Source organism: Gymnoscopelus braueri, assembly GCF_963280865.1.
Source record: "Gymnoscopelus braueri genome assembly, chromosome: 15".
NCBI lineage: Eukaryota > Metazoa > Chordata > Actinopteri > Myctophiformes > Myctophidae > Gymnoscopelus > Gymnoscopelus braueri.
Genome location: NC_137620.1, coordinates 3,084,831 through 3,100,974, shown reverse-complemented (window position 1 = coordinate 3,100,974; position 16,144 = coordinate 3,084,831). Strand labels below are relative to the sequence as shown.

The 16,144-nt window shown below is 41.1% G+C and overlaps 1 protein-coding gene across 2 annotated transcripts; it reads left to right on the top strand.

The window, feature by feature from the left end:
- Positions 1-1,546: 1,546 nt before the first annotated feature.
- Positions 1,547-3,671, top strand: LOC308102059 (uncharacterized protein). 2 transcript variants are annotated; one of them, XR_013934611.1, is made up of 4 exons: positions 1,547-2,027; positions 2,436-2,687; positions 2,946-3,463; positions 3,511-3,671. XR_013934611.1 is itself a non-coding variant. In XM_080451650.1 (3 exons), the coding sequence occupies exons 1-3, from the start codon at positions 1,598-1,600 to the stop codon at positions 3,386-3,388; spliced, it is 1,125 nt and encodes a 374-aa protein (XP_080307776.1). In that variant the 5' UTR covers positions 1,547-1,597; the 3' UTR covers positions 3,389-3,489. The 2 variants fall into 2 exon arrangements, 1 of the variants encoding a protein (XP_080307776.1); XM_080451650.1 differs by lacking the exon at positions 3,511-3,671 and having other exon boundaries at positions 2,946-3,489.
- The last annotated feature ends 12,473 nt before the right edge of the window (positions 3,672-16,144 follow it).

Sequence of the window (16,144 nt, the reverse complement as noted above, 5' to 3'; positions counted from 1 at the left end):
TCATTCAAATATTCAACTTTTTGTTTAAGCCCAGAATGACAAAGATATCCACAGGTTCTGTAGAAATGTGTAGCAATAGTAGAAATAATAGGCGTTAAATGCAATGATTTTTTTAAAGAAAAAACACTTTCAATGAGGCGTTGTGAGCTTGTAGACATTTCCAATGTCCACTATTAAATAGTGTTTCAAAGATTTTGTTCATGATGGATTCTTTTGTATGTCTGACACACCAGTGTATCTCTTCTAACTCAGCTGAACATGTTTGAGAACCAATCTATTCTATCACAGTAATATAAATGTTACAGTACAAGAATCAATGTCCTAGAAGTCTGTTGTCTTATTTGCATTTTAAATGTGTCTGTCATTTAGCCGGGGACCCCCTGGAACCCTGTCAATGACTCCTGGAGGTACCCAAACCTTACAATGAGATCCACTGATCTACAATATGGCAAATTAAGAACTAACTAGAGACACCATGATATACTTATATATCTGTTTGGCGAATCGCATGTGTTTGGTGGTAGTTGGAGAAATTCAACATTTAAAATAACTCATTAGTAAACACTCCCCCACTCTGTGTGCCTTGATCAGCCAAATCCTGATTATATAAATTATATTAAGCATTATCGTCTCAACACCCTAAAGAATCTCTGTCTGCAGATTTTCACTCTAATCTAAAAATAAATACATAAACAAATAGGGGTCCTTTAGTTCAGGGTGTTTCAGGCAGACCCAGCAAAATGAGCAAACCACATGAACCCCAGCAACCCTATTCTCTGCATGTCATAAAAGGCAAACATTCACAGAAAATAGGCAATCTACAAGCTCACAATGTGTTGCAATTCAACAGCTTTTACGTCAGCTAAGTTGGTCAAGATGTTGTGAAAAGGGGGAAAGAGAGGGGGGGGGGGCAGTCAACAAAGTTGTTCATATAGCATCAAATCCAGACTATTTTAACCTGTTTTATACTTAGGACATCTGAAAATATCGTGGTGCATTGTGAGCTTGTAGATCAGCTATTTGCAAACAATGCGTTTAGATTTGGGAATAATCTTCAAGGATGTTAACAACACAGATCATCACTTTATTTTATTCACATACCAGTATACTTACTAACCCTTTTCATCATCTAAACTGACCATTTATTGCACACCAAAAAAAAAATCCCATTGGAAATGAACTATTAACTATGTGAACATCTCTGGGTTTTCTTTCTTTGGGGAAGACAAAACAGTCAGCATATTGATGAGGACATTGAAACTTGTGTCTATGTAAATATCTCTGATGATGATCATCATCATCATGGTGTCTTTTGATATGAGCCTTTCACATTGCTACATTTTGAGACGGAAGTAGGAAGTAGTCAAGTAGCAGCGTTCAGCGTTGATGTTTGTTTACGTCAGTAGTCATGGGTTGTGTTGCAAACATGTCGGACGCTGCCTTGGTTGCCGAAGAGGAACTGTTGTTGCTCATGCTTTTGAGAAGAAGGATAAGAAGAAGGAAACAAGAGAGGGAGAGGAGGCGCAGACAATGGTACGTCAGGCCATTAAATACAGAGCGACGCGTAGATGGGGAGTTTTTTAGAATCATCCTGCGAATGAGACGAATAGACCCCGAACTGCACCATCAGTACTTTAGGATGTCCGTCGCTAAATTCGACGACCTGCTTCGTCAGGTGACGCCGTACATCCAACATGGAAACAACCACAGCAACCCTGTGAGTCCAGCCGAGCGCCTTGCTGTCACACTGAAGATTATTGCCCACGGCTACAGCCATCAGTCTGTGGCAGGAACCTTCTTGCTTGGCATTTCAACGGTGGCTGCGATTGTCAGTGAGGTATGCCAAGCAATATGGCTGGCACTGAAGGATGAGTTTGTTGCTTTTCCTACGGGAGCGGAGTGGTTGAGGCTGAAGGCAGAATTCTGGGAAGACTGGAATTTTCCCAACTGTGTCGGGGCTATCGATGGCAAACATGTCCAAATCCAAGCACCAATCAACAGTGGAAGTGCCTACTTCAATTACAAAGGTAATGTAACTTGAGTTAAAATGTATGAGCTTGTAGATCTGCTATTTTTGAATAGCCAAAGGCAGTGGCGTTTGGTGGATTCTAACATTGACCGGGCGTCCAGAACCGGGCCAGAACCGGTTTGACGGTTTTTAATGTCCACTCATTAACAATTCGGCCGAACGCAAATGAGCCCCATTTGAAAACAAAGACAACTTTCTGTGGTCGGCTACAACAGAATAGGGTGAGGGGCTGCTAATGTTGATTTTTAGTTTTTTAACCTTTTATACTTTGGCTTTTCAAAAATAGCAGATATACAAGGTCATAGCTTATATCTGTGATGATATTAAATGTTTGGTGCTAATTTATATGTTGATGAATTTAATTTTTACATTTCTGTCTAATAAAATATTCAATCAATCAATCAAGGTTACTTCAGCTTCATCCTGATGGCCGCCTGTGATGCCAGGTACAAGTTCACCTACATCGACATCGGTGCGTATGGACGAGACAGTGACGCTGGTGTCTTCTCAAGGAGCGTCTTCGGATCACAGCTAATCGATGGACAGCTCCCTCTTCCACGTCCATCGTTGCTGCCAGGAAGTGAGGTCATTGCGCCACATGTCTTCGTCGCTGACGAGGCCTTTCCCACAAAAGTGAACCTGATGAGACCTTATGGAGGTGAGACTGCATTGCATCTATTGCCAGTGGTTTAAAGTAACTAAATACATTTACCCTAGAACACAGTTTTTAGGTACTTTTACTTTACTGAAGTATTTCCAATTGTCTATACGTATACTTCTACTCCACTGGCAAATATTGTACTATTTAAAACATACATTAACCACTTTAGCCCTATTTTATACCTAGGCTATTTGTAATGATAATATATCAGCTCCTATATTGATAGTCTTATGTTATGTTTTCTTTCTTTTACAGGGAGGAATCTGACAGGTGATGAGCGCATCTACAACTACAGGCTTTCGAGAGCACGGCGGGTGATCGAGAATGCCTTCGGTATTCTTAGGGCAAGGTGGAGGATCTTCGGGGGTCCCATGGAGTGTAGCATTGAAAAAGCTGAAGACATAACCAAGGCTTGTGTGGCGCTACACAATTACCTGACAGTCACTGACAGTGACACAGCTGTAGGGCCACGCTATGTGGACAACGCACTGGTGGACAGTGCCAGTGCTGATGGAGAATGGAGAGATATTGTTAGGGTTGATAACAACCTCCTTGGTCTAGCACGCAACACTGCAGCTCGAGCAACGAAAGATGGGTTGGCCGTTCGGAACGCTTTTAAAGATTACTTCCAGACGCCAGCAGGTAGAGTTGCATGGCAGGATAATGTCCTCCAGCAAGGCAGACTTAACCGCCGCTAACTGGAAAGTGGTCTATACTGGAGTGTGACTAAATAACCACAATGCAACTCTTTTTTTTAAATGTCCTCTATTTTAGTTTTATCGTTTATAGTTGCTACTCAAGTGCCTCACTGTTGCTTCAGATTTTATCGTTTATAGTTGCTACTCAAGTGCCTCACTGTTGCTTCAGATTTTATAAGAGTCCTCAGTTATTGTATCTTCTCATTGATGACCGTTCTTGTCCCTTCCCCACTTTTAGTGTGCAGTGTTATTTTATCAGTGTGCAGTGTATTCTGAAACTGTTCTTATTGCACCCGGTCAATAAGTGGTGATACTTTGATCAGACTCTTCTGCTGCTATCTATTTAAATAAAGTGGTCATGATTGTACACCCGAAAGCCTCTGTCCGTCTTGTCCAACTTGTGTGGGGAGTAAATGTATAGTTTGTTCAGGGTCTCTCCCCTTAAGAGAGTGGCATAGTCACTTTGATTTATCCAAAAGTATTATCAGTGTCCATCTGGTCACATTTGGCGTGTTCCCAGTTGTTACAATACTTCACTTGAGATTATAGCCTATTCATCACAACTTTCACTTCAATACATTTAAAACCAGAAAACGTTTTTTACTCCACTTTGACACCTCATTACTCAAATCAGAATATAATTGCAAGTCTCATCATCATGGATTATTATCCAGACTGTTCATATTCACAACAGGTGCTCTCATCAAGACAAGATACCTGCTGTCCATTGTTGTATGCTGATGTATAAAATAGGTTTCAGGGGTTAAACTGATTTTGATGCTAAGCTGTTTTGCTGTGATGTCCATCTACTGTGTATTTTCCACATTCATTTATCAACAAAGAAGTTGTATTGTAGATCTCAACATGAGTGGAAATGAAAACCCTCTTTGTAGTGAAACAGACCTGAGTTGCAAGTGTACTTTTTTTAATACAGAAGAGACTCCCAAGTCTCCCAGCAGCAAAGTGATAAAACACAAGAAGAGCACAAAGAGCACAAATTAAAAATATTTAAAACTAGATTAATGCAAACAAATGTTTAGAAAACAACACAAGACAAAATACAAAAATATTAAATGCAAACAAATTAAAACAAGCATTGAAAAAAGTCATTGTGTGTGATCTCAGCAGCAAAATCATGTGCTAGTACTGCGGTGGTTCTTGCTGCCAATAAGAAGCCATCAGTCGTTGGATCGACCGCGCACATTTTTCGGCCTCTTCTGGCCCAACACTACTGAAGAACTCACCGAGACAAACCATAAGGCCTCGTTGCATGTGCTGGCATTCCTCTCTCTCCTGTCTGTCTGCGCTCTGTCTCTCCCTCTTCTCTCTCTCCTCGGCTATGTTCACAAGTCTTGCAAAAAGGGCAGAATCTTCCTCTTCCTCTACGCATGGCCTCTTCTTCTTCCTCTTCTGCTTGGGAGTGCTTTGGGAACTGGAAACTGAGGTTTGTATGCCAGACGGACAGGGGAGAGGCTCTCCTTGGCTTGGGGTGGCCCTGGGCTGAGCCGGGGTTTCTTGCCTGGAGTATGTTAGGCTGCGGGAGGCTGCTAGTGCTGGAGTTCCAGGTCGAGAAGCCCTGTGCTGGCCAGAAGGATATGGTCGTGCAGGGGTTTGTTGGCTGGAGCGTGTTGGGCTGCTGGAGGCAGTTGGAGTTCCAGGTTGCGAAATGAGCGAATGTTCACCTAGGCTGAGGCTCTCAGATGCTCCCAAGCTGCTACTGTCCTCCTCATCAGAGTGTGCCTATAAAGAAGTCAGATAGTGGAGAATGTTAATTTCAACTATCTCACTGTGTTCAGTTTTCAATAGTGTTTTGGATTGATAAATTGCACCACAAAAACTAATGAATGTTTTTTGTTGGGCTTGTTTCTAAAGTGTAGTTGCTTATTTGGTGCAAATATTTTCATGTCATGGACCCCCAAATGAATATGTATTTGTCCCTAATCCCCCATCTTTAAATGTTTGGTGTCAGATGAGTCAGATTTGTGTTAGAATTTTTCTAAATATTCCACATTTCATTTCAAGATAATTTTTAAATAGCAGATCTACAAGCTCATAACACGTCGCAGTGTGAGCTTGTAGATCTGCTATTTTCAATTAGGTTTAGACAAAAACAATGCTTGGCACCCTACATGTATGTAGGGTGTATTAAAGTATTCAGTCAATCAATAGGCTCGATTACTTTTTGTTGTTGTTGTAAAGACTTAAAGAAAGACGACGTCTGCCAAGTAGAAAAGATGACCAGAATGTTTGTTTTGCTGCTTACCATGTCGCCGCTGACCGGGAAGTTTGTGGATGTATCTCGGTGCGAAATGTAGGTCTTTAGCCATGCCAGATCCGTGAGGATTTGCGGGACATGGGCGAGGGAAGCGCCAGCACCACTTCGCTTCGACAAGTTGTATTTCTTTAACCTTCATGTGAAACGGTCTCGGACGTTTCTCCATTTTTTTCCTACTGTTATTGCGTCTGAATTTAATACCTCTGCAATCTGCCCCCAGCTGCCCTGGACTGTGTTTTTATTCTTGTGCTCTGGGCTTGAACAGTCATAGAGCCATGGGTAGTCCCGCACTAGTAAGCAAAGTTGCTCTTCGAATGATGATTTTGTTGTCATCTTCGCGTTCTGAACATGACACAGACACTGTTGCTTTAAGACACTTTGAGACGTCACTTCCAGTAGGTGGAAGTGATGTCATGCACCAACGTGGGTCTTTATTTGGAGAAAGAGGGGTAGAGGAAAACTTTTTTCCCCTTATACTGCCAACGGGCGCCAGTGGTACGCCAGTGGTACTACAGTCAACGTGTACATCGGCCTGACGGTGAATGTCGACTGCACGGAAGGAAATCCTGGAGCCGTAAGTGACGGAGGGGGAGACAAAAACGACAACGCAAGGAGCGCTGGCGCTCGTTACGTATCCTTACGTCCGACTATGAATGATACTTCAGACTGACCCCAGGGCCCAGAACACACACTCCACACATGAACAGATGTCTTTGTATTTCATGTGTGTGACTATTTACCCTGTTGTTTGTTCCGTGTTGGAAAGTAATCTGATATTTTACTTGAGAAAAAGTACAAAAGTGTTGGCATCAAAATATACTCTGTCAAACTTTTAAAGAAGATAGTCAATCTAAAAACTCACATTGTGTAGCATCATGATGCGTTGTGAGCTTGTAGACGGCTATATTTGAAAAGCCGAAGTATAAAGTACGTCATAGGTGGTAAATGTATATTTTGTAATAATGATCTAACCCAAGTTTTCAAATAATTGTAGTGGTGTTGAAGTAAAAGATTTGCCTCTGAGATGTACTGGAGTAGAAGTATAAAGTATTGAAAATCTAACTCAGGTAAATGTATCTCAAACCACATGGTGTCGCCATTGGTTTGTAGTATGACTAAATGAAATAGTATGATGAATATAAAATATATTCAATACTTTAATATAATCAAAGTGTTCCTGAAAGAATTAAGACTTGAAATGTAATCTAGATTTAGAGTCTGGCAAGACATCTTGAACCATGTTCAGCTTGTTGTCTAGGAGTTCCATAGTTATTTGACTAGTTGATGTCTCATAATGTGATTGTATACATGTGACGATCTGGTAATGCCTGGGATTCAAAGCCTGTCACAGTATCATGTCTCTCCAGTATTTTGTTAATAAAACTTAACGTGTGCAAACAATTGTTGCTCTCTGACCATTTGCTCCAGTAAATTCCCGCGGAAACAGGTGGATAAAAGCCTGGAAAGAACAGCCTACAAGCCCTCTTTTACCATTGCAACACCACCTGCTGAGACCTGTTTTCCCAACTGAATGTTAGAGTAATTCCAAGCCTTACTTTAGTAAAGTTAGTTCTTCTACTTATCTATATTCAGACTAAGTCAACCCAAACTAAACCCATCCTTAGATAGGAGACCTTCCTTAATAGTATTTACAAAACCCTTTCCTGAGTACCTCCGAACAGGGAAGCTGGTAGGGGTGTGCGGCCATTTTCTTTGTTCCCCCTTTTCCCCCTGTTTTCTTAGGTAGGGAGTTTATATTGTACTTTTTGTTTTGGTGTAGCTTAGATAGTTTTTTTTTAAAGGTAGGGTTTGTTCTGGCTTTGGCCACCCCGACGTTGGTGCTTCCCCTGTTTGTTTTCTCTTGTGAATTTAAGTTGGTAATTAATTAACTGTACACCTTTTTGGTTGAACCTGACTGGTCTGAAATATGTTACGCCTCTATGATCCTCTAGACCTTATAAGGTCGTAACAAAGGGTATCATTTTATTTGGTCCAGGCCCTGCTAGCAGCAGCACACTTGTTAAATGTCACAGCTGTTCAAGAGGCCTGCTGTTACATGGAGAGTGTTCGGAGACTGGGCTAAGACAACAGACAAATTGTGCAATGTAATAATTTGTAACCCTTCAGATCATACGTCTCCGCGCGTCCGTTGAATTGGTGAAATTAAGAGCAGACAAAACTGTTAAAATTACGTGTATTTAATAATAAAGCAGTAAGTTAAAATAATTACAGATTGAATATAGAAATGTACTTAACAGAGATCTCTGGGCTCCCACTAACTAACTGTCCTTAGCGGCAACAAGTTGCTTCGAGTTCAGTTCATCAGTTCTGAGCCTCGCTACCTCTCCCTGGAGCCTTTTTATAATATCCTATACATGTTATAATAAAAGTTATCAGAAGAAGTCGCTGTTGGTCCACCAGGGTTTCTTCCTCAGGGTGGGCAAGTGGCCCCCCCCTGGCTGATCGCTGTTGGTCCACCAGGGTTTCTTCATCAGGGTGGGCAAGTGGCCCCCCCCTGGCTGATTTACGGGTTTGAATGACGACCTTGGATCCCACGGACCGAGTGCCTCGCACCTATGGAATGCAAGCACAACCTCCCTAAAAAGTAGATGCTGATACCATTGTAATCCTCTCTTTCTCACAGTGTCGGCCCAGAGTGGGAGTGAATTTTGTCTACTGGGAGATAACACACAGAGTTCCGCTAGGCGAATAGATAATATTTATCACCATAACTGTACTTCTAAGAATATAATACTAACAGGGCTATAATGATTTCATAGGGTAATAATGTATTTTCTTTGGGTGTATATATGAACAACAATGAAACAATAGTAGTGAAGACACCCACATATGCTCTTAATAACTAAAGCTTAAAAGGATAAAAGTTGCCATCAAGAGTCTCATGCATGAAAAGAACTGTGTAGGGATTCACTGCTTGGCTGATACCTACTCCTGTACATTCTGAAACACTTCAATATTGTGTGAATTCTGCTTCACAATGATAGGATGAGCTGAAATCGACGGATGTCGGATGGATCGTTGAACCACTGGATCTTTAAAGACTGCATTCTGGTGCAGCCTATCTGCCAGTCTTATCATCTAAAGGTGGCTCCAGACCAAACAGACTACTTCAGACTACTTCAGACTACTTGAGACTGCAACAGACTGGTATTCGGTTGGCAAAAGTTGGCATTTAAGTCTGTCAGCCGACTGGCCATTCATGTGCTAATTCATTTATAACTTTCAGACCAATCTGGGAAATACAAAGGAAAAACAGCGCCCTCTGCTGTTTTTGACTATTAGCTTGCCAGCATTGCCAGGTCTGCTTATTATAAGCGACTTTGGGCTTGTTTCCCTGCAAAGTCACTTGTACATAGGGATGTTCCCAGCGTTTTTTCTTCACTGACGTGCAGTGGTGTAAAGTAACTAGTACATTTACTCAAGTACTGTACTTAAGTACAATTTTGAGGTACTTTTACTTTACTGGAGTATTTCCAATTGTCTATACTTTTACTCCACAACAATTATTTGAAATGTTTAGTTACTAGTTACTTTGCAGATATAAATCATTATGAAACATTAACCACTTTAGCCCTATTTTATACCTATAAGCTATTTGAAAATAGCAGATCTACAAGCTCACAACGTGTTGCGATGCACGCGTTCTGAGCTTGTAGATCTGCTATTTTCAAACATTTTAGTACTTTTACTTTTGGTACTTTAAGTACATTTTTATACCAATACTTTAGTACTTTTACTCAAGTAAATGTTGAATTCTTTTACTCAAGTAAATAGATTCACAGAATGTATTTTACCCACAAGTTATTTTCATTCAAATGAAATGTGATTGAACTTGCACTAATAATGACTTTAGTTGATTTTTCACTCTTTAAAATATAGTATTTCTTAATTATTAATAATTACAGCTTGTAGATTGGCATACAAGATTTCCACCCGACAGCCATAATATATAGCCAATATATGGTTCTGTATCAGTATATGAGTCCGTTTTTGCAGATTTCATTCTAATTGGCTACTATGCCTGCATATGAATTTCATGGGCCTGGGTAAGTCACCCTGGCTTGGCGGAGATATGCCTTGTTGCGCACACTCCGCACAGCAGCAGCAGGTGAAAGCAATTTACTTAAACGAGGGTTGTGTTGCGCACCAAAGCACAGAGGAAAAACTGTGAAATCAGTTGCTGGGCGCAGCTGGGGCACCACGGCCACAGTGGCCGTGAAGGCATGTCATTATTCGAGGGGCACACGGCCAATGAGAGGGGCAAAGACGGCCATGGCCACCGTGAAATTCCTGCCCTGATTGCATTGATACTTTTACTCAAGTAAAACATTTGAGTACTTTTTCCACCACTGCTGACGTGTACACAGCATTTTTTAAAACGGTTATTCAAATAATCAAAATTAAATACATTAATTAATTTATTGAAATTAGCACCCAGAAAATAGCCAAAACTGAAAACATTTCGATCTATAAGGCCAAATCTAATTTGAAAAAAATATATTAAGAGTATATGAAAGCCAATTAAAATGTTTATACTATTAGAATCTTACACACCTGCTCCCAATAAATTACATCATAGCGCAAAAGTAGGTCAAATCAATCAATCTCTCTCTCTGGGAGCGACAACGAGAAACAGTGAATGTAGGTTTTCATAGACATGGTCGCTTGTTTCTCTCACATAATCTGGCAACACTGACAGCCCTTTGTTGTCACTTCGTCTCTGCTACATAGCTACTCCAGTCGGGCCCCGGTCGGCCAAAGGACTGAACATGTTCGGTCGGCTCTGGGTCGGCCGAAAAGGTCCCGACCGACCACCCGACGGACCCCTAACCGACTGGACGACTATATACGACGCTTCCCGACGCCAAGTCGGCCCAAAGTCGGTCTGGTCTGGAGCCACCTTAATATTGTGGCAGATCTATTTAATTTGGCCACTGACTCTGTTTTCAGATGAGGAGCCAGAGCAAAAACAAATTTGTAATTTTTTTATTCAAGCAGACTGTGTCTGTAGGCTGTCTTGTCAATTGTTAATGTCATTTTAATTTGTGGTCTACAGTGCAAAAGTTCATCCAACAAATAGATTTTATTAAAAAAAAGGATTTTAGCAAAAAAAAAAGAAGAAATCGGACAGATCCATGTTGATCACATGACTATAGAGAGCATGTGTACCGATTGGAAAAAAATCTTTAGGAGTGGTCAGCACTGCTGGCTGAACAGACCGATGTGAAAACATTGGGCAACTGGGTCTGCTCTTAATCTGGCCTCCAGTTTTGCGTTGATCGGGCCAACGGTGCCAGAGATTAGCTGTTCACAGACAGACGGACACACACACACACACACACACACACACACACACACACACACACACACACACACACACACACACACACACAAGGACACATGGACGGACAGGGGCAGAAGCATTGTCTCGGCCACGCCACCGGCCTGGGGGAGACATTAATAATAACAACAACTAGGTATGCAGACTGTAACATGAATACTTACTTTAATCATGTATTCTATAGTAATACTTTAAGCACAGGCTGTAAAATGAAGCAGTGATTGTTCCTGTATTGATCACAGTAGTTATGGGTACAACACATTTTCTGATATCATTTATGTAATGATAAAGCACACCTAGAGGACCTGTAGAGGAGAAACCTTTATTAAACGAAACAAACACAAACATTATCAATACCCCCCCCCCCCCCCCCGGTGTATAAACATGGTGTGTTGAGTTTACAAAACACCTAAAGACACACAACTATGTAGAAGTAATGAAAATCGAATCAAAGTGATGATGTCAACTAACAATCCAAAAAACACAAATGTCAACACACAGTTGACAGCTACACAAACCCAGCAGCTTGTCAGCACTTTACTGCACTGTTATTACATGCATATCAATGAAAATAATAATTGTTGCATACAAATAATGAATATTACTTTTTTTAAATCAAGACAATTGTGGACATACACTGATGCTCATATTTGTCTACGTATAACCTATGAGCTGAAGGGAATGGAAGATAATAACAGAAAAACATTTGAAATTCCATCATGTTGAATTGAAAATAAGTCCATACACAAGATAAAACAAAAATCCAAACACAAGAAACTAATAATGTTGATTTTATTCCATCAGGGTGATTATGTGATTAAGTGACATCCTACGCCTCCCACCCAACACTCCCTGCTGACAGGTGCAGCCCGTAGGAATACATGAACTGACCGATATAATCCTCCCCCGAACAAGGGCCAATTGTGTTCCCATAGACGCCCCACAAAGCCCGATGCAGCACGGTAGATTCGAACCCACAACATCCGTGGTTGTGAGCAGGGACGGTTCCACTGCGCCACCCGAGCGCCTTGTCAGTCATGTTGATATTGTCAGATTGTGTGATTCCTCTGCTTTGATATCCATTCAGTCATTTTCATCCTGAATTAGACTGAATGATCACATTGGTGGTCTGTGTGACTAATTTCCACTAAAAGGCTTTCACCCCTGTATGAGTCCTCATGTGTATTTTTAGATTACCCTTTGTAGCAAAGCCTTTACCACAAACTGTACAAGAAAAGGGCTTTTCGTCTGTATGAGTCCTCATGTGTATTTTTAGATTACCATTTGTAGCACAGCCTTTACCACAAACTGTACAAGAAAATGGCTTTTCACCTGTATGAGTCATCATGTGTATTTTTAGATGACCCTTCTGAGCACAGCTTTTACCACATACTGTACAAGAAAAGGGCTTTTCGCCTGTATGAGTCCTCATGTGTATTCTTAGCTCACCCTTTTGAGCACAGCCTTTACCACAAACTGTACACGAAAAGGGCTTTTCGCCTGTATGAGTCCTCATGTGTATTCTTAGCTCACCCTTTTGAGCACAGCCTTTACCACATACTGTACACGAAAAGGGCTTTTCGCCTGTATGAGTCCTCATGTGTATTCTTAGCTCACCCTTTTGAGCACAGGCTTTACCACAAACTGTACAAGAAAAGGGATTTTCACCTGTATGAGTCATCATGTGTGTTTTTAGATTACCCTTCCGAGCACAGCTTTTACCACAAACTTTACAAGTAAAGGGCTTTTCACCTGTATGAGTCATCATGTGCCTTTTTAGATCACGTATGCTAACACAGCCTTTACCACAAACTGTACAGGCAAAGGGCTTTTCCCCTGTGTGAATCAGATGTACCTTTTGATTAAACATGTTGTCACATTCTGTTTGTGTCTTGTGTGATTTCAGTGTGTTTAAAGCTGACTGATCTCCACTAGTCTCCTCCCACTCATCACTGTCTTCAGTGTCTGATTCAGAACAGTGTGAAGAGAGGAGCTGGTCATCACTAGTTGGTTGTGATGTTCCACAGTCCTTTACATCAGCTTGTGTTTTCATGTGTTCAGTTGAGGTGCTGGCTACAGGCTCTGTCTCTCTGTTTTCATCATCATCTTCACTTTTCACTGCTAGTAATGTCAACGTTGACCCACCAGCCTCTTCTAGTCTTTGAAGTAGCTCCTCCTGTTCCTCTTTAATCTGTGGAAGTTGTGGTAACTCCTGGACCAGACTGGGGCTCCTCTCATATTTTGGAGATGTTGATTCGTCCTGGACCAGACTGGAGCCCCACTCCTCTTCAGGGGAAACCTCTTTACACACATGGGCGAGCAGGAAGTCTAGGAAAAAAGATACAATGAGACTCTATATAACCTTGAACAGGTTCCTGTTCAAGGTGGTCTTCAGGTTCCTGTTTAATAGAAACAGCCCTGGCTGGAGAACTGATCTTCACCTGCAGACTGGACTCCACACACTGATCTGGAATGAAGGAATACAACACAAAATTAATAATAAGGACTTTGATGTGACGTAAATAAGGACTAGTCACTAGACTATAGATATGTATAACATTAAACTTTAAAAGTAGGCGTGTGAGAATAGGTGTGTGGAGGGGGAATTTAAAATCAGTCATCAAAACTGAGCCTAATGGCTGCATGGTCTATTGATCTAAAAGCAATGATCTCTAAAAACAGATCTAACCTAACAACACCTCACCATGCAAACGTTGTGTCATACCTGTAGTGTGTAGTTTGATGTTGTGTGTGTAACAGACATAGGCCTACCTGCAGTGTATAGTTTGATTTTGTGTGTGTAACAGACATACCTGCAGTGTGTAGATCGATGTCCATATCAAAATCAATGTCCAGCAGTTTGTTTTGTTTCTCCAGCAGAGTTTCTAGTGTCTCTATCTCTCTCTGGAAGAGGTTGCACATAAACTCTGCAGCCGCACTGAGGCGCTCCAACACACATACTCTGACAAGTTTCACACAACAAACATCAGCACCACGCTGCTGTTTGTCCAAAACACACAATATCTCCTCTCCCACTGACGTCATGTGTTCATTTATCTTCAGCCGTACAGACTCCATTTGACATGTTTTTACCTCCTTTATGACACGCTTTTCGCCAAAGATCACAACACGCACTTACTTCCGGGTCAACGTGTTTCACACATGCGCATTGAATGATCCAGGCACTGTTGCTTTCTTAGTGCCTTTCGCCCCCTGGTGGAAGAGGTGTGTAAGTGAAGATATAGCCTCCTGTAGCTGTGGAAAGACAGTCTGTCCTCCCTCACTGTGAGTTGTGTGTTTGATCTTCACTGATGGTCAAGCTTTTATTGTCTCAAATGAGGCTGCTAAGGGGGCGGAGCTAAGACACACACACACACACACGCGCACACGCGCGCGCACACACACACACACACACACACACACACACACACACACACACACACACACACACACACACACACCATAAAACTATACCGTATTGTTGTCCTATTTGCATTTTAAATGTGTCTGGCCGGCCCACTTGGCACAGCACAGATAATATACACACTTTAGGTGTGTCATTGTCCCAATTTACACATTCTAGTATCTAGACTTGGTTGTCGTTGATCTACATGTGATTCTCAAACTCTAATTTCAAGGACCCCACATTAGATTTGCATTAGACCACATAACTCCATGTTTATCTCTGGAACCCAAATCGAATGATAAAGTGTATGGAGGTATGGAGATCACAGTGAAATTCTGATCAAATTCAAAATAGTTATCTTGTTGTATTCAGTTGAATATATTGGAATGATCAAGATGAACTATCAATCATTTAGCTGGGGACCCCCTGGAACCCTGTCAAGGACTCCAAATCTTACAATGAGATCCACTGATCTATAATATGGCAAATTAAGAACTAACTAGAGACACCATGATTGATATACTTATACCTACATTCATGAAATGACCTACTGACCAGCTGTCAGCATTGGGCAATGCATTGGGCAATGTGACTAACCTCTACAACTCAAATAAATTCCACTGTGATAAGAGTTGAGTGAGCAATTAGCATAATTAGCCAATTCATGGCCAATAAAAGTTATATGCAAATCATTGTGAAAGGCAGATTGGCTGTTGCATGGAGTTTCTGCTGCACATGCACAGCACACTATCTTGATGAAGTCTACCACCATGAAGACCGCTGTTGAAAAAAATAATAGTAGGCCTACCCAAAGTATGGCAAACCTAACATGGGGCGAGGCACAACATGCTGCACAGGATAGGACCAGATGGAAGCAGATCGTCGCAGCCTTATGTTCCACAGGGAACGAAGAGGATTAAGTAAGTACCCAAAGTATAGCCCAAACCATCATGATACATGTTAAGTGTGTAACCCCTCAGTCTATCCTTAGGACTTAAAAGGGGGGATCCAAAAAAAAAAGTTTTCAAAACAACAGCAGATGTTCTAATGTCCACGCATTGGAACATTATGTTATCTACCTTGATTTATCGAAATGGGGCCTCCTCCTTCATGTAATAGCATCATATAACACTTAACTGTATCATGCTCCTTTACATATGTGTTAGTAGGCGGGTGCAGTTATGGTTTGACCCAAAACAAATTGCAACAAAAGGTTTTTCAATGGATTATTGTAGTATTAGGTGTACTTAATAACATATCAAAAGTTTACCAAAATCGGACCACTAGAAAGGTAACATTTTCAAGATGGCCGCCGCCAGTTCCTTAAAAAGACCATTACTCCTTCATTATTCATCCTAGACAAGTAATGTTGGTGCCTAACCCCATGTTTTGGTAATCTTGAAATCTAATTAGCATATATAAATTATAGTCAAGTGATTACAAGTTCAATTATAAAGGAATTGGTTATAAGCATGGTTATAAGCACATATATATATATACATAACAATGTAATTTGACATTTCTCCCTTTTCTACATAATGCCCCGGATTGGTGAATTGGTCATTCACATTCTGTTGAAGCTTTCAGGAGATCTCTTGTCATACCAAAAAGGAATAAATTCATTATTACTGGGTGGTACTGTGACATTTGTAAAAACATGGCTGTAAGTGATAAACTGGGAATGTTACACAAATTCCTTACCGAGAAGTTTCT

Coding starts and splice junctions, on each gene's coding strand:
- LOC308102059 (XM_080451650.1), top strand. CDS start 1,598: ATGAGACGAATAGACCCCGAACTGCACCATCAGTACTTTAGGATGTCC. Junction 2,028..2,435: donor TGCCTACTTCAATTACAAAG/GTAATGTAACTT, acceptor CAATCAATCAAG/GTTACTTCAGCTTCATCCTG. Junction 2,688..2,945: donor CCTGATGAGACCTTATGGAG/GTGAGACTGCAT, acceptor TTTCTTTTACAG/GGAGGAATCTGACAGGTGAT.